This window comes from Diceros bicornis, chromosome 11 (assembly GCF_020826845.1).
Source record: "Diceros bicornis minor isolate mBicDic1 chromosome 11, mDicBic1.mat.cur, whole genome shotgun sequence".
Classification (NCBI taxonomy): Eukaryota; Metazoa; Chordata; class Mammalia; order Perissodactyla; family Rhinocerotidae; genus Diceros; species Diceros bicornis.
The window spans coordinates 41211224-41237130 of NC_080750.1; the positions used below are offsets into that span (position 1 = coordinate 41211224).

At 46.8% G+C, this 25907-nt stretch overlaps 1 protein-coding gene across 3 annotated transcripts in view; it reads left to right on the forward strand.

Annotated features, from left to right (window-relative positions):
• FHDC1 (FH2 domain containing 1) overlaps positions 1-19435 on the forward strand; it is a 38660-nt gene extending 19225 nt beyond the window's left edge. For all 3 annotated transcript variants that reach the window (XM_058550217.1, XM_058550215.1, XM_058550216.1), the window contains 8 exons: positions 2179-2264; positions 2355-2455; positions 4427-4497; positions 4597-4704; positions 6511-6581; positions 8915-9032; positions 12454-12618; positions 14954-19435. In XM_058550217.1, coding sequence (XP_058406200.1) covers positions 2179-2264; positions 2355-2455; positions 4427-4497; positions 4597-4704; positions 6511-6581; positions 8915-9032; positions 12454-12618; positions 14954-17002 — 2769 coding nt within the window. In that variant the 3' untranslated portion in view covers positions 17003-19435. The remainder of the gene's footprint in view (positions 1-2178; positions 2265-2354; positions 2456-4426; positions 4498-4596; positions 4705-6510; positions 6582-8914; positions 9033-12453; positions 12619-14953) is intronic.
• The last annotated feature ends 6472 nt before the right edge of the window (positions 19436-25907 follow it).

The window sequence follows — 25907 nt, forward strand, 5'->3', positions numbered from 1 at the left end:
TTTCCCTCTGTTGAGGCTAGTACCCTGTCGCCATCTCAGTGTCAGGGCAACAGGGCTGGAAGGTGGTGGAAGTTTTCCATTCTCTCTGGAAGCAGGTTGAGCTGCCTCCTTAGACATTTTTATCGCTTCATTCCTACCTTCTCTGTTTACTCTGCCTCTGGGAGGGAAACGACAGGGAGGAAAACCTAGTCTTCTCTTGAGTAGTCTGTTGGTGGGAAATCTTGCTATTTCAAGGCCATGTGAGTGGAATTAGATGGGATGAAGGAGGCCTGCCCTTTGGAATGTGTGCGTCTTAAGGAGCATGCTGTTTGCTGTTAGGACAGAAATCGGGCACAGCTAGGTCATAATAGAGTCACTTGGCTCAGACAACGAACTTATGCCTAATAATGTTGGATAAATGCTTTTTGATGATGATGAGAATGCATAATAATTATAGGGTTTGTTCACCTCTCTTTTTTACCTCCCTGCCACTGTGAAGGTACAATAATCCCTCTTAATGAACGTAAATCTCATTTTGAAATGGAATTAAGAACTGTATACATGGCATTTAAATTAAATACTATCTTTCCATCACCATTCTCTTGAAATCCATAAACATTTTTAGCTCTTTACATAAGTGAAGGAGATTAATCGTCGTTCAGTTATAGCTGAGCACATGTTTAATAGAAATATCTACAAAGTTTACTTAGTGTGACCTGTTCTTGTGCTTTACACAGAAAACTGTGCTGCTGTTTTCAGAAGTTTTGCACATGCTACATATATGGTCTTATAAAAGGCACAACCTCACTCTGCCCCTGCCCATATATAGTGAATTGTTAGACTCGGGCTCAGAAGGGATCAGAATTCATCCTATGGCTTTCTCACGTCAGAAACTAGGCACTTATTGAAGTTTAGTTAAATCAGAAGTTCCAACTGCACTTAAATTTAGTAAGACTAAAACTGGTAAATTCACTTTGGGGCCCTAAAGGTAGGGGAAATAATGCAATTCTATAAATGGCTATTTTCTGCCCATTGGAAAAAAAAAAAGTAGTGTTAAGGACCAGACTTAATACTAGGGTATGCATCTGCACTGTTAGATTTTATGTTTTCCGATAATTGCTGTGGATATTTTAGTTTGTGGATCTTTGCAAATACCCCCTTCTCTGTGTTTTTGAATTGTGATTTCTTACTTTTCAAATGGCTTGAAAATCATGTTATTTTTATGGGCACCCAACATAATCCAGGGGGTAGAAGAGAGAAAGCTTTGTAAAGAACAATAAAAAGTGGTTAGTGCCTACTGGCGACAGTTAGCTGCAAAGTTAGACTGTCTACTTACTAGTAGTCTTGAGGTACTACTTACCATAAAGTATTTTTGTTGGAGGACCCTCTGTTGCGGTGGGCAGAAGTGGTTTGCTATTGGGTTGGTCCAGTTGTCTGTTTGGGGGAAGGCATGACATGCTCTCCGATGCATTTTGAGAGCTTTCTCTTTGCCTCCATCCCCATCTGCTAGCTCTTTGGCTATATTCCTATGTCAAACTCTCTTTTTTTTCTTTACTACAGTTGAAGGAATATTTGTTTAGTAACTTTTAGTTTAGTTTAATTTTTTTACAAGAGTAACATATGCTCATTGTAGACATTTTAGAAAATAAAAATGAGCAGCAGAAGAAAATAATAATCACTGTAATCCTCTCACTTAGTGGAGGTGGGGCCTTTAGTCTTTTTGTGGTGTATGTAGGATGTGCATGGAGGGTTGGGAGGTAGTAGACACTGTGTTTTTTTAATTTATAGAAAAGGAATCCTACTGTACATACTGTTACTTTATTACCTGATTTTTTTCATGGGAGGATATCTTGACACCACCACTTCGGTGGCCCAGGGTTTGCGAGTTCAGATCCTGGGCGCAGACCTACACATCACTCATCAAGCCATGCTGTGGTGGTTTCCCACATAGAAAACAGAGGAAGATTAGCACATATGTTAGCTCAGGGACAATCTTCCTCACCAAAAAAAAAAAAAAAATCTACAAAGTTTACTTAGTGTGACCTGTTCGTGTGCTTTTCTTAGGTCTGCATTTTATTAATTTGAATTTAGCATCCAAATCCTATTTTCTTAAAGAAATTCTAAGATGAAATTTAAAATCATGTTACATTTTAATCATAGTTATTTTTTTCTCTGCCCCCTTTTCCATTTGTCTTTTAGATAAAGAAATTAAAAACATTTAGTGGAGATGTGTCCAAGCTGTCCCTGGCAGACTCCTTTCTGCACTACTTAATTCAGGTGCCAAAGTAAGGATCACCCATCATTGTTCTTTGCAGAGTAAGGTTTTTAAATGAATGACATCAAATTCTACAGTTTTACTTTTTAAAATTTTGCAGCTATTCACTTCGGATTGAAGCGATGGTGCTAAAGAAGGAATTTTTGCCTTCTTGTTCTTCTCTATACACAGATATAACTATTCTAAGAACTGCTACAAAAGGTAAGTAGATGCATGGTGCTTCATGTAATTCATTTTTATTAATTTTGGTAGCAGTTTATTTCTAAAAACTATTCAATTGGAATTAGAAGTAGAAGGTCCCATTTCTGATACACCCTAAAAAGAGAAAGTGAGATGTTCCCAGGGATGGCATTTGAGGCTTATTTTCATTTACTTTCCCCTCTTGTTAATTAATTGTTTAATTAATTGGCCAATCAATCAATTAATTAGCATATTATCCTCCCATAAAAGAAGCTTTCTTTCATCTCAAGCTTCAGAGTAAACCTTGCTGGTTGCACCTCACTCTTGTTCCTCTCCTAGGTTAGCTTTCTGTGTGTATCTGGGGGGTATGTGTGTGTGTGGTGGCACGTGCTCAGAGCCTGGCTCCCTGGGCCAGCCGTGTCTCTCCTGGTGCTCTGGCCTCTGTTGGTGTCTTAGACACCAGAAGCAGGCCTCCTTTCCTCCTGACTCCTCCCGGGCATCTCCAGTCACGCTTCTGCCCTGGTGTTTCTGCTCCCACCCACTTCCCCTCCAGACTCGAACATCTGGTGGGCTAGTTATCTTTGAGAGGGGCTAGTTGGTCATTTCCGTTTCTTTGAACAACTTGCTAAGTTTTTGCGTACCCAGCGTGGACAGACTCCTTAGAGTTGCTCTAATGTCTCATTCCGCAGGGCTGGGAGTTTTGCTTTCTTGCATTTGCAGCAGGCATTTGCATTTGTCCACTTCACATCTCCGAGGCAAAGTCTCTGGCACTCCCTGACTCTCACATTTTCCAGCATTCCTCAGCCCGATTTCCCCTTGGTCATTTTCTGGGTTTCTAGTTACTATTGTAGCATGTCTGTTCCTATTTGGTTTTCCTGTTTAGTTGCACTGGCCTGTGTTAGGATAAAGTTTCTCTCTTCAGCCCATCATATTTTCTTTATTTTAGAGAGGAGACTATGAATTAAGGAGAATTTTTCGTCTTTTAATATAAAGACATTTTAAAATTTCTTCTACCTCCAAGGCTATTGCAGCATCTTTGGGAGGGTTGTTGCTCCTGTTCACATAGAGCTGGAAGAACATGTTTTTGTATTGAGCAATGTAAATTTCTAGGCACGGTGGAAACATTTCTTATCTAGCTACCCTTCAAAAACTGGCCTTCTTAGATAACAAAATATAGGCAGTGATCCAAATGTAATTTTTTTAAAGTAAAACCAGACTTAATGGAGAATATTAACTTAAAAATATCATAGGTGACATTTTATTATCTATATGTACTAGAATTTTAATAATCAAACTTTCTTTTTAGCTTTTCAAGTACATTAACAGTTTTTAATACTGTTTATTTGTGTAGGTGTGTGTACAAAAGATTCTGTGTTTAAAGAACTAGTTTACCAATATATTACAAGGATAAGTTCCTTTTTAAATCTTTATGCCAATCCAAATGAAATGTACAGTTTTGAATAAAATGGAAAGATTCTCTGGTGACTGGTCTCTAAGGGATGGTACTTTGCAAGTTATTTACATGTCATCTCAGTCTGTTTACGTTTTATCTCTTTGTAGCTCATCGACTAAGCAAAATGTCGCTTGCTATTAGTTTTCATATTCCATAAATATAGTCTCAAAGGCTAGTGGATTTAAAGGAAAAAAAGAAAGAAATAACTGCTGAGAAGAAACTTATTGCGATAACACAGTATACTGCTTTTCATAAGGCCTTTGCATTGTCCACGACTTGAATATTTTAATTATTGAACTATTTTGTGATGTGTCACACATATTTGACTCCCAGTTAAACTCTAGGATGTGAATGGCCAGTAGCAAATGGTGCATTAGATATACCATAGATGTGCTGCTTTATTTGTGGTTTTCAGTCTTTGTGTACAGTTTAGGGTCAGAGCTTGCTTCAGATACACTTGAACTTGGATGTGGTAGCTGTCTTCTGTGCATTTAAGCTGCAGGCTTCTCTAAGGCACTGTGGTGTGTTCTTTTTGACAGAGCTGATGTTGTGTGAGGAGCTGCATTCGATATTACACTTAGTGCTGCAGGCGGGGAATATCATGAATGCAGTAAGTAAAATTCAAAAAAACAAAAATGTTGTATTTCCAACTTTATTTGTCTGTCTAAAGGTATGTGTATATTTTTCTCTTTTGATTTGTCTTCTTTAGGGAGGGTATGCTGGCAATGCAGTAGGATTTAAACTGTCTTCTTTGCTCAAATTGGCAGACACAAAAGCAAACAAACCTGGGATGAATCTTCTGCACTTTGTTGCACAGGTATGTGGAAGTGATTAAAACAGAGAGGGAAAGTGTATGAATCCCCCTGGAAGTGGTGGGGTGGTGGAGTTTTTCTGAGGCATAAGGTGGCGTCAGACAGAGTTAGGAAAGGGCATGGCAGGTTCCAAGATGGTTCTATCTGCAGAAGCACTATCTGCAAATTCCTGAGTTGAGCTGTGCCTAGGGTTATAGGACTGGAGGGAAGTGAGGGGTCAGGGAGTGAGGCAGAGGTCGGGGTTGGTGAAGCCAGGTTATGAAGGATTCAAATCTTGAAGCTGGGGCATTTGGATTTCATGCTTTAGCAATGGGGAGCCAAGAGAGGTTTGCGCACAGCATAATGGCATGACCAGGTTTGTTTTTGTGTTTAGGAAAATGAGGCAATGTGGAGCGTGGGTTGGAGTGGACAGAGAACTGGAACTAGAAACACCTCTTGGTATAAGTTGGCTCTAATTATTTGGTGAGAGTTGAGAATCAGAGTAATGGCCACAAGGATGGAGAGTAGAGGCCTGGGTGTTGCAACATTTCTAATGTTGAAGTCACTAGATTTTTGACCAGCTATTTGTGAAGAGTGAGGGAGTCAGAGCAATTAAAAAGATCACTTCGGCTTTTTTCCTTTTTGAGCTGTGGGTTAGAGTGTCTTACCACTCGCTAGCACAGGGTTTGGGGTCTGGACCCTGTCTATCACTTCCATTTTTGAGTGGGTCTATGTGATGCCAAAATAACAAGTTAAAGTGAAAAATCAGCCAAGGATGGTTATCTCTTTGTTGTTAATTTATCTCAACAAATTGTACTGATTTGTTCTTCCTTCACTGAATCTGCTTGTTGTTTTGACAGCAGTCACATAGACAGAGCTTTAACCTGGGGAGGAAGCTGCATTGCATGCTTGTTTCAAGTGTGAGCTTCACAATGGGGCAGAGCTGGGAGACTTTGACTTGTCCTCTATTAGCTGTACTTCCTGAGACAAGTCACTTAAACCTTAAGACCCTCAATTTCTTCATCTAATGCTGGGGATAGTGATACTTACCTCAAAACCAGGTAATTGAGAGGGCCAAAGGAGATAATTCCAGAAAGTGCTTAGCTCAGTGTTTGGTATATAGTAATTGCTCCATAAATAATACACACTATTATTATTACATTCTTCAGAAGACAGAGGGCATGTTTAACTCAGTACTAAAGTAAAAGTTAATTTTCAGAGCATTAAAACCAGAAAATGTGTTCCTCGGCCCACGTGGCTTGCAGAGAGTCTTCTGGCAGCCCTTTTGGATCCATTATCCAGGTGCTCTGTGTATCTTGGTCCCTGCCCATGGGAAAAAGTGTCCTGAGTTGGTAACGGCTCCCTTCCCATCTGCCTTCCTTGCACCCTCTGAACAACTGAAGAATTCAAACTCCTCCACGGCTCTTGCACCTTCTGATTAAACTCAGTTTGCAAACTAGTTTAACCGCTGAAGGTATCTCAGCTATTTAAAGGCATTCTCATAGGTATGGGTGGTATTTAATCAGCATATATTGGATTCTCTTAGAAATAATGGGCCCTGCTAAGCTGCCACCTGCTTCTGTTGAGTTTTCTTGCACATGAATTTTGTTTTATGTCAGGGTCAGTTGCTCTGGGAAGTTAAGTGTACCTGAGAGTAGGGGAGTTCTGGTAAATCTTACTGAGAATATCAGAGTTCATGGCTCAGTGAATTGCTTTGAATGTATCAAGCGTAAAAATGGGAACAGTGATGTTAAGTTTCCTTTAAGCCCTGAGAAAATGATTTCCTCCCTGTTTTATCCGTATAGTGAGAGAAAATTCTGTTTTTGTTCCAGGAAGCACAAAAGAAAGATGCCATTCTTCTAAACTTTTCTGAAAAATTGCATCATGTTCAGGAGGCTGCTAGGTAAGCGAGGAAGACTGAAGGTAAATTGTGAGAATTCAAGGGTTTTTTTAAACTATCTTCTTATGAAAATTGATGAATATTTCATAACTTCTGGATTTAAGCTTGAACTTTAAAGAGTTTTGTTGAACTTTCAGACCTTCCTTTCATTTGCTTACAGAGGTGTGTGCAACTTTGGAATTTGGGAGTTTTGAAAAATTAATCTTTATTTTTAATCTAAAAATACCTATTGCAGTTTATTCTAATAAATATCATCAGTGTAAAAAAAATATGGATTAAGAACTTCAAATCCCTCCACACCCAAAAGACAGAGCTCAAACAACACAGCCTGTTACCTTGGGAGTTGGTGCATATCAGTCAAACTTGCAGGGCCATACATCACTCTTTCTTGTAGAACCTAACATGGAACATTTATTTTCTATTGCATTAGAAGAAGTTGGAACCATACCAAAGGCTGTGAAAGGATTTTGTTTTAAATTAGTCACTCAACTTTACAGAGAAAGTATCTCCCCAACATAAAGTTCTATTTACAGCACTTTAATTTGCTTCTCATCCTAATACAGTTGTGTATTTTAATGTAGCTATAATCTGTGTGTGCTGCTGTTTTGAGTTCTCTGTTTTTAAATTTGTAATACATATTCATGCATTCAGTGGTAAATGTTCAATAACCAGCTTTTCGGGAGAAGAGTCCTGATTTGTAGCATTTGCTGATTTCTGTGTATAAATATTGCTGCCATGGTTGATTGTGAGCTACCAACTCGGCATTACTGAATGCGGAGTTGGGAAGAGATACCCATACCCATGGCCGCCTCCTGCGAGCTGGCTTCAGCACACCACTTCATGTATCAAGCCAGTTCATGTCATATACTTATTATCTGAGTGACTGTATCCATTCAAGACAGCTATGAACCATATGCATAAACACATGAACCATAGCTCTTCAAGCCAAGCCCTGTCACTGGCCATTGTCTCAATGTTATTGACTCTGAACATCTAACTACAGATTACACATCTTTCGCAAAGTGAGATTATCAGCCCAAAGGTGTGAACGGCTCATAGTTCATGATTACAGATGGCCAGATTATTCCCCCAAGAGAACACGCATCTTATAAGATATAAACTAAAACAAATTTGTGTGGGAATCTTTTTTCCTCTGAGTAGTATAGAAATGTTACTAAGAGACAGAGAGAGAGAAATAACATTAGATTTTTGAATTGACATTTCTGGTCAGAGTTAGATGAGGAAGTTTAGCTAGATATTGTCTTAGAAAAAAACCTATTCAGTAAGGTTTGTTTATTTGAAGTGGAAGGTGAAATACACTTGTGAAGTATAAACAGATCATAGATGGTTGCCAATGACCAGTGAAGGTGGAAAACTTTATTGCAAAAAGAAAAGTTAGGTTGACAATGGAAGCATGAAAGCACCCTAATTTATAAATTTGCTAATGGAATTCCACCTGGATTTTAGGTGTCACTTATTTACTTTACCAGGTGACAAAAACATCATTCATGCTCTACTAATCTTGATTTGACATACAGAACAAAAGCCTTTCAATCAGTCCTCCCATTTCTTTGCAGAATTGTTAGCTGTGTGTTAGTTCCCTCTAAAATACAGTGCTGGGCCGGCCCAGTGGCGCAAGTGATTAAGTGCGCGCGCTCCGCTGCGGCGGCCCAGGGTTGCCGGTTCGGATCCTGGGCGCGCACCGATGCACCGCTTGGCAAGCCATGCTGTGGCGGCGTCCCATATAAAGTGGAGGAAGATGGGCACGGATGTTAGCCCAGAGCCAGTCTTCCACAGCAAAAAAAGAGGAGGATTGGCAGATGTTAGCACAGGGCCGATCTTCCTCACAAAAAAAAAAAAATAAAACACAGTGCTTACCCTGGGTGTCTGTGGCAACCAACATGAAGTCTGTTTAGACTCTCCCTATTACCCTTAGTGTCAGGATTAGCAGCGTTTGCTGTCTTGCTTTTCGTGAGTTAGAACTTTTGTGTTTGTGTTTAATGGCCAGAGGAGAGTGTAAGGATCTGAGTCCTGCTGGCTTTTAGCTTTTAATGCTTATTTCATAAAGGTGTTCAGACAAGTCCCATGGTTTTGGTTATCTCACCAGCAAGAGCAAAGTTACAGCCTGCTCTCTTTGAACCACTGTGTGCCTTTAGGAAGGAATCAGGCTTAAAAAAACATAGGAGGAAGCTCTAAATACAGGGATAGGTAAAGGTCACCGCAGTAGCTCTCCCCTTCTGTTTCTAGGGTTGACCAACGGTTGGTCTTGTTTGATGTACCTACATGACACATGGCTTCTCTGTGCCAACTGCCCACTCTCCCCTTTCTTCTTTTAGATTATCTCTGGATAGTACGGAGGCAGAACTACACTCGCTCTTTGTCAGGACAAGATCTCTAAAGGAAAACATCCAGCGGGATGGTGAACTTTGTCAGCAGATGGAAGATTTCCTTCAGGTTTGTGGGTGATTCAAGTCAGTCCCTCTAATTTCATCTTCCAGCAGCACCGCGGAGGCTGGTTAAATTTGCATGGGCGTGTTTGTGGAAGCAGCAGGTTCCCATTCATATTTTTTCCCCCAAGTCAGTGAAAGGAACTTTGTATTTCAATGCCCATTCTCTGCTGGATTGGTTTTTTAGCAGAGGATATTGAGTAGGGTCTAAGCCTCAGGTGTTTGTTAGGGGCTGGGCCCGGGGTTTATCACGGCTCCGTTTGCACAATCGCACCCCACCGTAGTGAACAGGTACCAGCTTCTGGGGCTTACGCTTGGCAAGTTATGTCTGGGAACTCAAGTTTTGGTTCTAAACCATGATTTAGGCGTTCCTGTCTCCCAATCAAACTTTTGGACAACAGAATGACGTTCCCTAGAAATTGTAAAGACACCTGAGAACTTGGGCTGTGGTTCCTTCACTTGTTTTTATTGAAGAAACAAGCTGCATTTTGGCATGTGTTCTAATGAGCACGGGAGAACACAGGATAGCTGTGCCTATCAATACCCAGAATACCTCAGCCGCACAGGGTGTGTCGGGAGCTGCTCCGAATAACATCAACAAAAAACAGCAGAGTGGATGTGTTTGTGACAGCTCCTTGTGACTCACTAATCACATAGTCTGACATACTTCTTCTCTCTTCCTTATTTAAAAAAAGTGGCACCGTTTCATGCTTTCAGTCTTGGGTGAAATGGTGTGCTACCTTAAATGTCAGTGCTTTGAGACTTGCGAGGTGGAACATGTGTGGCAGGCTGCCCTTGGCACTAGGAAGGAACAGCATGCGCCGAAGGTTGTACCAACCTGGGCCTCTACTCATAATTAAGCTACATCAAATATTGTGAGCTTCAGCTCCCATCAGCAAACACTTGATTTTGTTTGGCTCTGCTGTGAGTTTATTTTTATTATTAAACACGTGTTCTGTATTTTCTTTCAAATATAACCAAACTCTGATTTTCCCTTTAAAGTGCACAGATTTTCCTCAAAGTGAAACCACAAAGCAAACACCACCACAGAAACACCTAACAGTAGGTAGTAAGCACATTCAAATGAAACCAATCCAGAAATTCAAGGAGAAGGCCCATCATTCATCGAGATAAGAATTCTGGATGTCTCATTCTCCAGTTCTTATATTAAATATTAATATCTTATGCTAAATAGTGATACAGAAAGGCTTATGATGAAAAGCAGGTCTGTCTTAGCCGCGCATCTAGACCCCTCTTCAAAAGCGACCTTGTTTTAATTCTAAACGCTTCTTTTTGGTGGTCATTTTTCTCTCTGTAAATAAAATATCCCATGCAGCTATTATTTTTCTTTTTTAAATTCAATTTCTTTTTAAATAGGGGAGATCCAATTCTTTAAGGTAGGTTATAGGGTCAGGCCATGAAGGGCTATGAATGCCTCTGAACACTTTGGACTTGGTGTTCTAAGCCGTGGGGAACTAGTGAAGGTTTTTGAGCAGAAGAATGACAGGAACACAGTTTTGCAGACCTATGTCAGTATTTTGACCCTGTGGGCAACAAATACCGAGTAAATTGCTTTGGAACTTTGGTCCGTAGCAGACAAGTTAGAGATGGAAAGTTGAGTTTGCTACCGGAACTGCTAATCTGTTGTCAATCACGCTTTACCAGTGTAGCTTTGGACTTTTTCGTTTATGGCCCTAGTTGTGTAGAAAATGAACTTGTGGCAAATAACTCTGAGCATGGTGATTTTTCAGATCCATATTCGGAATGTTTCACTGTCCCAAGTCCTAAAGGTGACTGCAGTGCATTTAAGTTTTTCCTTCCTAGTATTGTCTCAATGCCCATGGGATCTGGTGATGAGACATACGAGGTGGAGCTGAGCTCCCATATAGATTCTTGTCAAGAGTCCTATTTTTTTGCAGTTGAGCTGTTCTTGGCTGGAATCCACCTTTCCCCTTGTGGAACAATGACAGGCAAAGATTTATCCTTTCATTAATAACCTTCTTTCCGTAAAGAAAAATATGGCATGAATGTACACACTGCCTTGGGCTACTGACTCAGATGGTTACTTTCTCTGGTATTTGGTTTCCTAAATAGTTTTGGTTTCCTGCTACCTCTTGAATGTTTGGTGTAAGAAAAGGGCTTTTAAGGGGGAAAGTGTATTGGAGTGGGTGGGAGGTGATGAGTCTTCTTGGAATTTCTCTTTAGGTTCTGTAGCTCTCCAAGCACGTTCAAGCAGCGATTCTACTCCTCAAGGGTGGGCAACCTATAACTTCACCATTTGCCAGGCCCATCCCCCCACTCAAAAAGAAGTTTCTCAAATATAAGCCTTTTTAAAAGCATGATACATGTGACTTCATAATGTAATATATTTCATACATTTCTTCTTCATATAAGCCTTGTTCCTCAGTGACAAAGAAAGCAGTGTGAGACTTCAGTGTGATCCCAAATATTCAGTCTCCATGGGGTTGTGGCTCCTCCAGCCTGCTGTGTGCTCATTTCAGTTCAGCATTCAGTCACTGAGCTGCAGTTAGGGAAGGGGGTTTGTGCCCCTTGGCCCTAGTGGATCCCTGTCCTGAAAGGGTTGGGAGCTCATTGGAGGAAAGCAAGCTCTGTCATTCCCACTGTTTGGTTGTGGCAGTACTTGGATCTGAAGGGGCCTTGGAGACTTTGTGTAGAAGAATTAGGAGACAGTGAAGAAGTAAAGAGCATGGATTTCTATCCGGCAATAATTCCTAACCATGGGTACCCATCAGAGTTTTAATAAAATATTAATGGCAGGTCCACCCCACACCTACTCAATTGCATGGGTGGGGTACAAGCATGGACTGTAGACAGTGCTTCCCAGCTGGCTTGGACAAGCACCCCTGTATGAGAAGCCTTTGCTGGGCGTTTGTCTAGGCACGAGAGCTTCAGTCCTGTGGGGGTGATATTGACCCTGACGTAGCTCATTTGCAATTAAGTTTAAACTCCCTCTCAACAGGGCAGACCTCTCAGCAGACAACTTGTCAATCCAACAAGGGCCTTCTGGACCCTAAAGTAAACTCTTGGCCAGTATAAGACTCGGTTTTAAGAGAAGGAAGAACAGACGCAGAATGGGTCTTCCTTAATAAAACCAACTGTACACCGTGTCATTTTTTCAATGACATTAAAGGTGAACATTTTGTTAGTGGCATTCCACAGGTTAAAGCTCTTTAATCTCTTGTGGCTTCCAGGCCTCACACAGGAGTTCACCTTGCTTCCCCAAGGTTTAGTTTGGGTTGAATTCTTTTCCTTTTGGCTCCGAGTGCAGTGGACTTGCAATAAACCTTCCCTTTTCAAGACCTGAAATTGAACCCCGGAGCACGTCTTCCCGGGGCACCAGACGGGACGCCGAGCGCCTCGCAGCCGACCCTGTTTACTTCAGCGTGTGCTCGTTTGTTTTCCTGCAGTTTGCCGTGGAAAAGCTGACGGAACTGGAGCGCTGGAAGCAAGAGCTCCAGGACGAGGCCCACACCCTGATAGATTTTTTCTGCGAAGACAAAGAAACCATGAAACTGGACGAATGCCTTCAGATATTTAGAGACTTTTGTATCAAGTTCAACAAAGCGGTTAAGGTACGGCTGAGGGCATCTCTGTGTTTTCTGAGTTGTTTGCATTTTTATTTTTCTTCTTCTGGACCCAGCCCGCTGCCCATGGCACAAAGATGGTTCAGCATTTCCACGGTTTCAGGAAAGTCTGGTTCAGGCAGCGTTGCCAGGCTTTCAGTTGGGATTACTGGGAAGCGGCTCTGCCATTCCAGCCCCAAGCACTTTGTATCATCAGGAGTCTGGCATTTGGCTGCTTCTGCTACTTTGCTGCTCATACTGACACTCGCTTTAATGCCCCAAAAGCATTTTGTTGGTAAAGTTTATTTATGATGGCAGTCAGGATATTAAAAAGTCTGAAGATCCTGAATGACTTTCTCACCCCCACCCCAGGAGAGGATTTCCTCTTTCAGGGAGACCTGCATTGTGGTGGGATGATCCGAAGGCCTTCTCTCACCTGTGTCGAGCACAGTAGCCATTGCTCTGGGAGTGGGCACCATGGGAACCAGAGCAGGCTTTGAAATTCTCAAATATTTAGGGAGCCTACTGCTGTCTGAGCACAACAGCCATGTTTCTTGCCCTTCCACCACCAATTCCAGGAATCTCTGAGTTCAGTGCAGAAGCCAGAAAACTCTCTGGGTTGCTTGGCTTTGCAAATAAAACTTTCATCTGTGAATTAAAAACAAAACATCCCTTCACTTCACGTGGTGCCGAGGAACCAAATACTTGTGCGTCATCTCTTTCCCTATATTTTAAAGATTTTATTTATTTATTTTTTTCCCCCCAAAGCCCCAGTAGATAGTTGTATGTCATAGCTTCACATCCCTCTAGTTGCTGTATGTGGGACGCGGCCTCAGCATGGCTGGAGAAGCGGTGCGTCTGTGCGCACCCGGGATCCGAACCCGGGCTGCCAGCAGCGGAGTGCGCGCACTTAACCGCTGAGCCATGGGGCCGGCCCATTCTTTCCCTATATTTTAAATGTAGGTTTGTCCATAGCCGAATTTCTTTGAGGACTGGTCAAATTTCTCTTCAGTCCTAAGTGAGTAGCCCAGAGTTACTTGAGTTCTCAACCTTTCCTTTCTCTATCCAGCTAAGAGAAGGAGGCTAAGCCTGTGGCCACGTCTACTCTCCTGGGTCCAGGCAGTGAGCTCAGTGGGGAGGCGGTGGTGGGGGGTAGAGGCCAAATTGGCTCTTTCTGAGGCCCTCACTCCCTGGCAGAGTCCTACAGGCCCGAGAAACCACCTGTGTGATGCTCTCAGCCCAGCCGCCCTGAGAGCCAGGAGCTAGCCCCGCCCCCACTGCAGACAGCCTTGAAAAGAACGGCCTCAGAGACATGGGAACATGGGGTGTCTGAGGCCAGAGCTGCAGGAGGGGCCAAGAGTCCCCAGCCAGAGCCAGAGCCTCACAGAAACTTGGATGGGAAAGTCCACCGTCTGAGGAAAGTGATTTTCAAGTAACAAATACTAAGGATAACAGATTTGGGTTGTGAGAGCCACATATTTATGTGACACAGATATATTTAAAGTGCACAGCCAGGCGCTAAGTGTGCTTTGGTATGTGCCTTTGTGCTGGTTCCATTTGGTTGGGGGAGGGCTGGGCGCTTGGAGCAGGCTGTAAGGTAGAAGGTTTTGGAAAGCAAATCCTCTTCTCTGATTGTGGGAAGGGGGTGGGGCACAAGGGACAGAGCCACCGTGGCATTTCTGGTGTTTCTTTATCAGGGAGCGTTCAGAGAACAGAGATTTGAAAGACATCTCTTAATGTCTTGGGTATGCATTTATGCACTGAAATCCTTGTTAGGTAGAATGTGCTGCACATGAGAAAGAGAGAGAGAGAGAGACAGAGTGTGTGTGTGTGTGTGTGTGTGTGTGTGTGTGTGTGTGTGTAGATCATGCAACACAGCGGGACAATTTCAGGCTCCCCCTTTTAACACCCGTAGTATTTCTTTCTGCCATTGCCGACATAGCACTTTCCTGGAAGTCTTTTCTGTCTTGCCCTGCTTAGAAACCAAGTTAGGTTTCCTCAGAGTCGAGGTTGCAGGCATGTGTGGAATCACATCCTGCCCTGAGGGGACAATGCCTTGACTGGAAGTTGGGCCCAGTGATCCAATGACAACCTTAGACAGATTACTGGGGCCAGGCCTAGTGTGCTTCTCCAGTCAGATCCCCAAGTAGGGCTGGGCGAACCTAGCCCTCCCCACACACACGCAGGTGCAGACACACACAGTCTGTCTCAGTGAAGCTCATGACCCAGGTCTCTTCTCCACGTGGGTATCTCTCACTGGAGTTCTAGGGTAGGTGGTTCTGGAATTGCACACGGCTCCCTCGTGCCTCATGCATCTCTTGGCTTCTCTCTACCCCTCGTTCAGGACAACCATGACCGGGAGGTGCAGGAGCTGAGGCAGCTGCAGCGGCTCAAGGAGCTGGAGCAGAAGCGTCGTTCCTGGACGGCTGGGGAGCTTGGGGGATTCGGCCGGAGCAGCAGTGAGAATGACGTGGAGCAGCTGACCAAGAAGGGTGCAGAGGACCTGCCCTCTTTCCTGCACCCCAGGCCCATCAGCCCCTCCTACCGACCCCCCAACACCCGCCGTTCTCGCCTCTCCCTGGGCATCTCCGCTGACCGGGAGCTGCTGACCTTCCTGGAGAGCTCCACTGGCAGCTCAGAGGAGCCCAACAAGTTTAACAGCTTGCCCCGGAGCAGCCCCCGGCAGGCCTGGCCCACCGTAGTCTGGATGGATCCTGGAGAGCCAAGGGGCCAGGACTCCAGCCGCACATGTAGACCTGAGGCCTCAGAGAGCCAGGAGGAAGCCCCTGACCCATCCTTAGCTTGGCAGAGCCAGCTCCCAGTCCCTCGGCCTGGGGAGGCTGCATCCGCCTTCCCCCAAGCTCGGCGTGGCGGCGTCAGCATCCTTCGAAAGAGGAACAGCGAACCTGTGGGCCTGGGTCCCGGCCGGTCCCCTCCACTCTCGCCACTGGCTCTGGGGATTAAGGAGCATGAGCTGGTGACAGGGCTGGCCCAGTTCGATCTCCAGGGTTCCAAGGGCCCAGAGATACCCCGGCTGATCGTGAATGACTTCACCCCAGTAGTGTCTTTGGAGGATGGGAGCCTGCATCCCCTTGGCACCAGCAACGGCAGCCTAACACGTGTGGGCAGAGGTGCCCCGCGGGGCCTCAGTCCAGCCCTGGGGGATGGCAGTGCTGCCCCTGATGAACCCAGCAGCCCGGCTCTGGTATCTGTGGGCAGCAGTGACCCTGAGAACAAAGATCCGGGGCCTCTGGTCTACATCTCGGACACCACCGACTGTTCTCTGACCCTGGACTGCTCAGAGGGAACCGACTCCAGACCTGGAGCGGGGGAGCCGGGGGAGAGGGGTGAAGGGGATGGCTCCGTGTCCTCTGGGGCTGGGGAGACGGGTGGCAGCCAGGTCTCCTCTAACCCTGCTTCCAGCCCCCCTGGGGAAGCCCCTGCCCCCGTCTCCACGAAGAGCGGGCCCAGCTGTAAGGGTGGCCTTCCCAGGGACAGACCCGCGAAAGGGAAGGATGTGGTGGCACCAAAGAGAAACTTCCTCAAAGAGGTGTCCCAGGTGGCCTCCAAGCCGGGGAGTGGCCGACGGGGCCAGGGGGCGGCACCCAAGCCCGTGCGGACCTTGACCTCCTCGGAGAGCGAGGGCATGCGCAAGGTCGTGCCCATCTCCAGGGCCAGCAGGGCCTCCGCGGGCTGGAAGCGGCCCCCTCGGGAGACCCCCGGCAGCACAGATGCGCCGTGGTCGCGCCGGAGCGCTGTGCGGGGGAGCTCAGATGCGTCGCCTAGGAGGCCCTCGACAGGGCCGGTGGCGGTGGCTGAGGAGCAGAGGCTGCGCCGAGCCAGCGGCAGCTCCAGCAGCACCCGTCCCGGGAAGGAACCCTCCCTGCAGCCCCGGGGCTCCGTCAGGAAGCCCAGCGCCAAGCCCCTCAGAAACGTCACCAGACAGAAACCTGAGGACAATAAGATCTGCTGCTCCAACTCCCAGGGCCCCGAGAGCCCCCAAGAAGACCCCAAGCCCCCGCCAGTCCCCAGTGTCCCCCGTGTCCCACTCCCCATCCCGAGTTTCGCCCGAAACACGGTGGCCTCCTCATCTCGCTCCATGAAAACAGATTCCCCTCCTGTGGCCAAAGTCCCTGGCATCACGCGGACAGTCTCGCAGCGGCAGCTGAGGGTGAAGGGTGGCCCTGAGGACGCCGCCCCCAACAACAGCGGCACCCTGCGGCGAACCAGCAGCGCCCGGGGCCCCAAAAAGGGTCTGGAGTCTGCTGAGGGTCCCAGTGCCAAGACAGAGACCCCTCTGAAGGGCAGAGGATCTGGGGAAAGGGCCTCGATCCGACTGAAAGGCCCAAATCAGACCACACTGGGGAACATGTTTCATCCCTTACGGAAGTGATGGGTGCCTGTGCTTTGTCACCTGCTGGGGTTCAAATGGAGAGGACAGACTTCTGTGAAAGGCCAACACCGAATGTCTTTGTTCCACATAAAGCGATCCACTGGTGCCGCCTGCCGACGCTCGTGTCACTGAATGCACAGTCCGGGATGCCTGTGGACTGCCGCCTGCTGCGCTGACTCCTGCTGTAAAATCCCGAGTCAGGACGTGGGTTCACCAGTGATGGGCCAGCACCTCCCGCACGCCGCACCCCAGAGGTGTGTGCCCTCGAACCCTCTCCCCCAAATCAAAGACCCTGTGAAGACCCCGACGTGTAAGATGTCATTCTTATATAACGAGTCAAAAAAGAATTTTGGCCAGTTTTATATATCAAAGACTTATTTTTTATTATAAATATTAAATGTTGTTTTAGTTGGTTCTTTTTGGAGAGTGAAATCCCTCCCAGGGGAAAAAAGAAGAAAAACCCCTTAATATGAAGATACTTTTATCTTCTTGTGTTCTCTGGCCTCAGGGGTCCACCTGCCCACACTGTCCATTGCAGGCAACTGGACTTCTCTGTCAGCCCTTGGTGTTCTGTGGTAGGCACCATCTCCTTGAAGATTTTCTGCCTATGGTTGGCACCATCTCCTTGAAGACTTTTGGCCTTGCTCGTCTCTCCCTGCGTAACTTTGGGTGTGGGTTTGCGTGTGAGCAGGAGGGAAAATGAGGCTGGTGGACAGAAATCAGATGCTCCCATGTATTCAGGGCAGGCACCATGGGAATGGGGTGTGTGCCTCTGGGGCCTGCGTGGCTGCAGGGCAAGCCTCCTCTGCAGATGGATGGCAGCCCCTGGGAGAGTACTGGATCTTCCAGAATTTAGAAGTGCCATATTATAATGGAAAGGCGTCAGGGGCTGTTCAGCTGAGCGCATATTTCCCGTTCTGTGTGTTCTCATTCGTGTACCTGTTGTAAAACTGAGTGAAGGCTGCTATGACTTGAGTTCGCTCTAGTTACAGGGAAGAATAAACCCTTCCGTCTCCCATCTTTCTTCCTTATCTTTTTGCTCCCAGCCCTTCCGTCTTTGCAATTGTGACCTGGAGCCTGGAGCATCTCTCACACTCTGTCTCTCTCTCTCTCTCTCTCTCTCTCTCTCTCTCTCTCTCTCTGTCTCTCTCTTTCTCTCTGTGATGATACTTTTTAATGTTGATGTCTGTTCTTTGATGCAGTGGTTTTTAAATCCTGAGAAAAACCAAATCAAGTCTTTAAAAACAGACCAAAAAAATGAACTTGCTTTCAGAAGAACTTATATCATCAGGCAAAATTAAAAAAAAAAAAAAATCAGGCTTCATTCAAAAGAAAGGGGAAAACATCCTTTTTCTACACAGTATCCATTCACTGCTTTCCTCTGAGATTAATTGAGAAATGGGGGAATTCTTGAAACTTTATCGTTTTTTAAAAATTGCCCTCCACTTTTTTTCACTTTTGGTCACTTATTAGTGAAACCTCGTTTTGGATCCAACGGTGATCGGTGGATTTAGGCAAATACAATGTATTTGTGATGAATCCATGTGGTTAATGTTACAGTCTCCCTCCTGTAAAATGTTGCTTTCCATCCAAATTAATTGGAAACTCTGAGCTTCCATAAGTCAGCCAAATTGAAAAGGTAAACTTTATGGTTGAAGAAGTGAGGCAGCAGACCACAAAACCTCTTGTAAAAATAGCTCTGAGTAGATGTTTCCAGGGCTCCACAAAGCTGGATACGGGAATGCTGAGCTGTTTTTCACCATCTAAAAAAGGCTAAGAAATCATATTTAATCATGCATCCAACAACATTCAAAACATAGGGCCCATGGGAGATGGATGAAAGAGGTCAAAAGTTTTTGGATTTGTGGATAGTGATGGAGTCGGGACCCCTACGCAGGACCTGGAAAACAGGATCTGAGTCCCTGCTCTATCACCAATGCCATGTGACTTTGACAAATCACTCCCTCCCCCTAAACTTCTGTTTCTCAGTCTGCAGAAGTGGGGACATGGCCTCAATGATGGTCTCCAAGGGTCCTTCTAGCTCTAAGAGTCCAAATCATCATAAACAACCAATGACCCATTTGCCTGGGGTCAGCTTCTCTGAACCAACCCTCAGCGTCCCTATAGCACAGGCCTCATGTAAAGGCCTGCTCAGAAGAAGGCACCTTCAGAATGGGTTGCTGCTTTGAAATCCTGAGAAGTGGTGTGTTACTTAGCCCTGTGGAAAACATCTGTGTATACATCTGTGCGAGCAGGTGATCATTCTATTACCTTTTATTGGTAGTAAGCTTGGAAAAATAATTTAAGTATATAATGGAGAAATGTACATACGTTTCTATATAAATTTGTTTAAGATGAACTGAATGTATTTAAAGGTCCATTTATATGTTCTTTTACCTAACATGTAGTTTAATAAAGTTCCTGTTTATGGGAGTTGTGTCGTATCCTCGGCTGTTTCTATGGGTGTGTGTGTGTGATCCTGGTGGGAGGGTGTGTGATTTCCCACTCAGAGAGAATGGGGGGGTACAGGAGGTGCGGGAGGGTTGAGAGACAGCCGCCTTACCCTCGAAAGGCTCAAGAGCCGAAATTAGGCTGTGGGTGTGTGTCTTCTGGGTAGCACAGAACCTGCATTTAACTGAGGGCCTGGGGAGTGGGCCTTGCGCCAGACCTGTGGGAATGCAGGCGTGCATCTGATACGCAGGCCATCGATGGAATGTTCAGCATCTCGTACACGCTCACATTACTCCATGTTTGGGGCCAAGCTTTGTGTAATCTCCATGGGTCCGGCAAGTCTGGATCTGCTCCTGTGTGTCCTCATGTGTTTTGGCTCAGGAGACGGTTGGGAAATCTCAGCTCACCTCTGCGGCTGGCTCAGGAATGAGCAGAGAAGGGGGGGGTGTGGTTTTATTTGAAATGAAGTGTTGGTGCTTATTTGAAAAGAAAGGGGGATTGTGCGTAAGCAGCGCCTCATAGCTGGGGGTTTCATATCTAGTTTTAGCCCCAGCTACTCTCCCACTTTATCTGAAAGTGGGTTAGAGGAAGATCCCTGCATCAGGCGCCAGTGGAGGAAGAGTCGATGACGTCATTTAGAACCTGGTTTTGCCTGTTATAAGCAGTTTGGGACGCCAGACCCCTCCCTGTATCTTCAACCCTGCAGTACCAGGGCTTACGGACATAACCAAAAAGCTTTTTATTTTCACAGTGAGTCTCAAGTATTTATCTTTTCACCCTTTTATTTTATGGCTTTCACAAGGAACCTGTCTTCCAGTCCTCCTCTCAAAGATGTATGTTGAATTTAAAGGGCCACAGTTTCCTAATTGTTCATTCAAGATTCTGCGTATTTACATGTTATGGTGAGAGGTTCCAGAATTGTTCGGTAGAACTCTTAATTCAGCCATCCGAGGCGTGCAAATTCACGAACTTCTGCCCCTAAGGGTGCAATATCCTTCCTCTACCTCCTCCCATCTGGCAATGATGAGAATTTGCAATTTCACAGAATTTTCTATTGAAACTTAAACTTTATCCTTAGTTCTTTATTATACTTTTGCTTCATGCTCCAGTCCTGCCAAAAAAAAAGAAGAGGGTTTTTTTGTTGTTGTTGGTATGTGTCCTCAAACACGTATAAGCATCAAACATATAAACCGAATGTGAATAAGGGGCATTGCATCTGGTCAGTCAGTATTTCTTAAAATTATCTGGGCCGTGAGCACAAATGAAATGGGGGACAGCAGGTCTGCAGAGTCACCCTACCGGCATCTATGGAGTAATAGTGTGTAGCTCGGACTGAATCTGTGGCAGGGTTGAAAACATAAGCCAGAGCAACCTCTCCCTGGGGTTTTTTTTTATCCTCAAATATCTTCCAGTAAAATGTCCTATGGCTCACTGATCACCTCCGTGAAAACAAAAGTAACATTCTCACAGTCGAAGAAAATGGCTTTTCTGTCTTCTAGGCCAGAGCTCAGCAAAGAGGCTTTTGGCTTCCTGGTTGGTACACAGGACAGTTGGGCCCGCTGCAGGAGGGGCCACAGCCCCAAGCAGCATTCACATTCTACTCATTCATGGACCCGTCACCCAGGGCCCACCAGGAGGCTGGCACAACCTGACCATCAGCCTGTGGAGCGAAGGTGGCTGAGCCTTTCAGTGAGGATGCTGCTTGAGGTCCCCGTAGGCGCATTCATGCCAGGCCTTGGGAATCAGGGCTGGGCTTTGCCCCCAGCCTCCTCAGAAACATTCAAGGGCTGAGTCTGATAGGCAGTCCCTAACTTGCAAGCCTATGATGTTCCCCAGTGATGTTCGCAATTAGATTTGAGGAGTTCCGAATGCACTTTCCCAGAGCAACCATGTCCTGTATTATGGGTGGGTTTCCAGGACAGCCTGTTGGGAACCTATTGAACCCATCCGTGGGTGGTCTGTGGCACCGAAGTTTCAACAGAAGAGAACCTCACTTGTAGCAGTGTTCCTAGGGGAAAATGCCAGGGAGCCAGGAAAATTCCTCCCCTGGTTCGTGGCATCAAGGAGAGATTGAGGCACTGCAACTTGAGGGCACCAGTAATTTCGCTCTCCACTGCTGGATAAGAGAAAGCCTTTCTGCTCTTAGGTCAGACAAAGGAGCTCGCATATCCTAGGCCAACTCCAGTAAATATGGGCCATTTCTGTATTGGAGACTACCTTTTGTCTGTTCTTCCTAATAGCCCAGCAGAAAGGTGTACACCCTCTGCTTTCAATTTTCCAGGAGGAAGGCTGGATTCAGCCACACTCTCTTAGCCTCCTGATAACCAATGAGAAGATGGTGGGGGTTGTGGGGAGGTGACCTTTGCGGCCAGGGCCATGGCCTCATGAGCCAAGGATAGCTGGTAGCCGGGCAAGTGGCCCCCTTCAGTGAGAGCTGAATGTCTGCTGCAGGTGGCAAGCACTCTGTGGTGCCTCCTGACTTCTGACAGTATTGGAGCACCCTGAGACACCCACTTTCCTGCAGAGTGGAGTGCTCCAACGTGCGACAGAATCCCCCGGGGCTGGTGGGTGATTCCTGGTCCCACCCCAGACCTAAAACAAGTCAGAATCTTTCTAGTGGGGCCCCCAAATTTGCATTTTAAACAACTCCCCAGTGATTCATTTTTCACCCTGCTGATGAGAACCAATGGGCTGGAGAGAGGCCATAGGCTGGGATTCTGATGTGGGGCTAACGAGCTGTTCTCCGGGCTGAGCCCCTCTCTGAGCCTCTGTCAGGACAACGCAAGTGCTTTTTCCCCTGGGCAAGCGATGCAGGGCATTGACTCTGAGCTCAGCGCCCACCCTGTTGGGAAGAGAGCTGCCTCATGCGAGCCTCAGGAGGTGGTGTAATTGGGGTCTTAAAACAGAAGCACCCCCAATCATACACGTGGCCACTCCTTTGAGTCTGGAGCTCTCAGTAATGCAGCATCAGAGCTTCTGGAACAATGGCTCCAAGGGAGCACAGGAAGCGACCCTTCACCCGAGTCTTGCAGTGACTGCCCTTTGGGAGGATTATAATTCAGTGTCTGTGAAGCAATTTGCTAATAAGTGCTGAACAATGCCACACCTCTCCATGTGCCCACGGGGAGATTTTGCCAGCAAAGCTGCTCTTTGGAGCCTTGTTCCCTGGGCCTCTTGGCCTTGGCCTCTGGAGCTTTCCACAGCCTTCCTGAGCGTCACTTTAACTCTGTTCTTGGGAGCTTTGCCTAGTGGCTGCGGTTCCATCTCTCCCTGTACCGGGGCCAGGCAGGCCAGCATCTGTGCTGACCTCATCGGTTAGGAAGGGGGTGGGGCACAGCTCTCCAGGGTGCTGACTCAGTGCAGGATGGGAGCCGGGTGCGTGCTCACGTGCAGCATTCAGAGCACAAGCAGAAGAAGGGAATTGGGAAGACAGCCCCCCCCACCCCATTTTAGTGTGTGGAAGCCCTCCCTGCAGGGAAGACTGGCCCTTGGTTCTTTCCAAAGCTGTCAGCCCAGAATAATTGACCTTTCACCGTGTCGTGCTGTAAATGGCTCCCCATCAGACCAAGAAAGTTGCTGAGAGAGTCTGGACAGTCTTGCCACTTTCAGGGACAACCATTTTGCCAGTTTGGGCAGGTGCAGTAGAGGAGTTTGAGCTGTATTTGGATTAAAACGATGGTTCAGCTCTGGAAGTTGCCTCCACGGAGGAACAGTGCCTCTATTCAGCTGTGGCTGAGCGGAGACGTCAGCCTCCTTGGTCAGCTGTATTTTCTTCTTTCCCAAGGTACCAGTGGTTCCCACCAGCTGATTCATCCCCAGGGAGGAGAGGGAAGAGGTGGGCTGCCTGCAGGGCAAGCTTCTTACCACTGCTAAGAGACAGAGGGCAGAACAGCCTCCCGGCCACCACAGGGCCTCCTACTCCCAAGTTCAGGTCGACTCCAATACAATAGAAGTAAGAGTCACTAGATAAACACCTGGATAAGGTGCCTAATGCTCTCATCCCTTTCCCAAGCCCCTGCTTTTCTCAACCAGCTCATAATGCTCTGAGCTCTGGCTAGTGCTTTTCTCCCAAGAAACTCCTCCTGGCTTTGCAGTTACTCATCACACGCCCACTGTCCCTGTGACCCACTGGGAGGTGAAACTTGTCATTCTCACTTTCCAGTGGAGGAATTCCTTCTGGAAGAGGTGAAAGGGAAGCGTGTGAGCCAGTGGCACCATCTCTGGCCACATTCATGGAGTGATAACATCCAGCATGAGGTCCAGCTGCTCAGTCCACATCTGGACACTGTCCCCATCCCTGGAACAGCTTTCAGGAGGAAGCTTGATGAGCTGGAGCATGACGGAGGAGAACGACCAGGATAGCCAAGGGTCTGGGCACTGTGCTCGAGGATGACCAGCTTGAGGATGAGGCTGCCACGACAGTTTAACCTGAAAAAGGATAATAAGAACCTGGGGTGGGATTAATCTTATTCTGTGTTGTTCCAAAGCAAAATGGAGATAAATCTTCAGGTACAGGAGGAGTTCACACCAAAGCTGTATGTCCACCTCCCTGGGCTAGAGGCCCTCCAAGTCCCTTCCGTCTGGAAGACTACAAACTTGTGAAATGACTGCCCCAGACTCGGTTGCTGAGTTGATCCAGTAGCCCCTGAAGACGACTTTTCCCTTACAGGGGTCACCTCCTGGAAGGCTCAGCTACACCTTAAAATGTCGTGAGAAGAAGCTTCATGACAGTCATCCTTGTCATCACTCCAAAAACGTCTCCTGGGTGCAGGGCCCACTGTTGCCATGGGCAGCATCTGTTGCTCCCTCTTGGATTTTTCCATATGGCAGGGCTCTGGAGTGCAAGGACAGTCACCTTATGACAGATTCTCAGGGCAAGTTAAAGAAAAGTTTGTGATTCTCGAAAGTTCTGAGTCTTGCAGAATTCTAAAACAGGGTGCCAGGGCCTGTATTGTCCAGTGGAGCCCAGCCACCCTCCAAGTCCAGCTGGAATACTTCTTTCCCTCCATCAACTCTCCTCTGACCCCTCGCTTTGGAAACTTATCTTCTCCTCCTCTGAACTCTCAGAGCGCTTGGGGTTATAACATGGATCCCCACTGCCTTGTACAACAGTTGGTCATGTTTGTGTGATTCCTGAACTAGGCCGTGGCCTCCCTTGGATGGGGTGGGCGTGCTTCTTCATCTATGGAGCCCTCCAGGACCCAGTGTAGGGTGGCATTAAGTAGGTACTCAGCATGTTGTACTGATGGAATCTAATGTGTGAGGGGAAGATTCGAGGACCTGTGCCCTAGGGGAGCACATGATTGAGGACCCAAGGCCTCTCCCTCACTGACAGGTCTCTGCCTGTGCCTGGGCTTGGCCTCAATATGTGAGGTGGTGGCACCCAAGGCTCCCAGCTGAAGGCCCCCATGAAGGGAGCTAAGGGCTTCTGGGAGAGGAGGGCCCTTAGAGGAGGGCTAGAAAAGGGACGAGAACAGAGAGAAAGACAGTGTTGAGTGCCCCTGGCACGGGGCCTATGCTTTACGTTGAGGGGAATGGGAACCTCACCTGCACACCTTCAGGTCCATTGGGACGCAGCTCCTTCTAGGGTGGCCAAAGCCCCATTGCAGGGCTTCCCTGCCCTGGACACCCCGAAACTACACCCTCAAGCACTGAGACCAGAGAGAAGCAGCCACCAGGCATTTCAAACATGACCTCTGCATCCTTGATTTGCAAAGGGCGCTGGCACATTTCTGGGGATGCTGGGGAGATGGACATGGCTGGGTTGCCTGTCCTCCACCAGCATCTAGGCTACTGTCTGCTCTGCCATTTACTAGCTGTGTGACCTTGGGCAAATTGCTTAACATCTCTGCTTGGGAATCATATCCCTATGTAACTTCAGAGCAGTTGAGAGGGTTAAATGACTAAATATGTTAAGATAGTATAAGTGTTTGCCATTATCACTATCCTAGGTCAGAGCCCACACCTGGCAACTTCCCTGGGGGCCAAGTGATGTGGGCTGGCTGGCTGAGAAGGCTTTAGAGACCCATGTGCATCAGGCAGGGAGGCCAGCAGGGTCCCCAGCAGCCTGTGGACTCAGTGCAGTGGGTCCTCACCTGGACTCTGTCCCTATCTGGCTGAGTGACCTTGGGCAGTTCACTGAATCCAGCTTTGCCTCTATTTCTGCTTCCTTCTCCAGGGGAGCAAGCAGGCAGGGCTCCGTGACACCTGACAGTACATAAATGGCCGGTTGTGTCTCATTTATTGGATCTATAAAATGCATTTGCTGAAGGCCCATGATCTCACCCTCGAGGCCAAAGTCGTCAGAGGATTCCCTCCCACCTGGGACTCCTGGCGCCCCTTCTCTGGGAAGATGTTTGCCCAGCATGTCTATGGAGGGAAGGTGCTCTTTACCCAGTAGCAGGCTCACTGTTGTTTCAGGGAAAGATCAAAGGAACACACTGTGCCCAGAGTC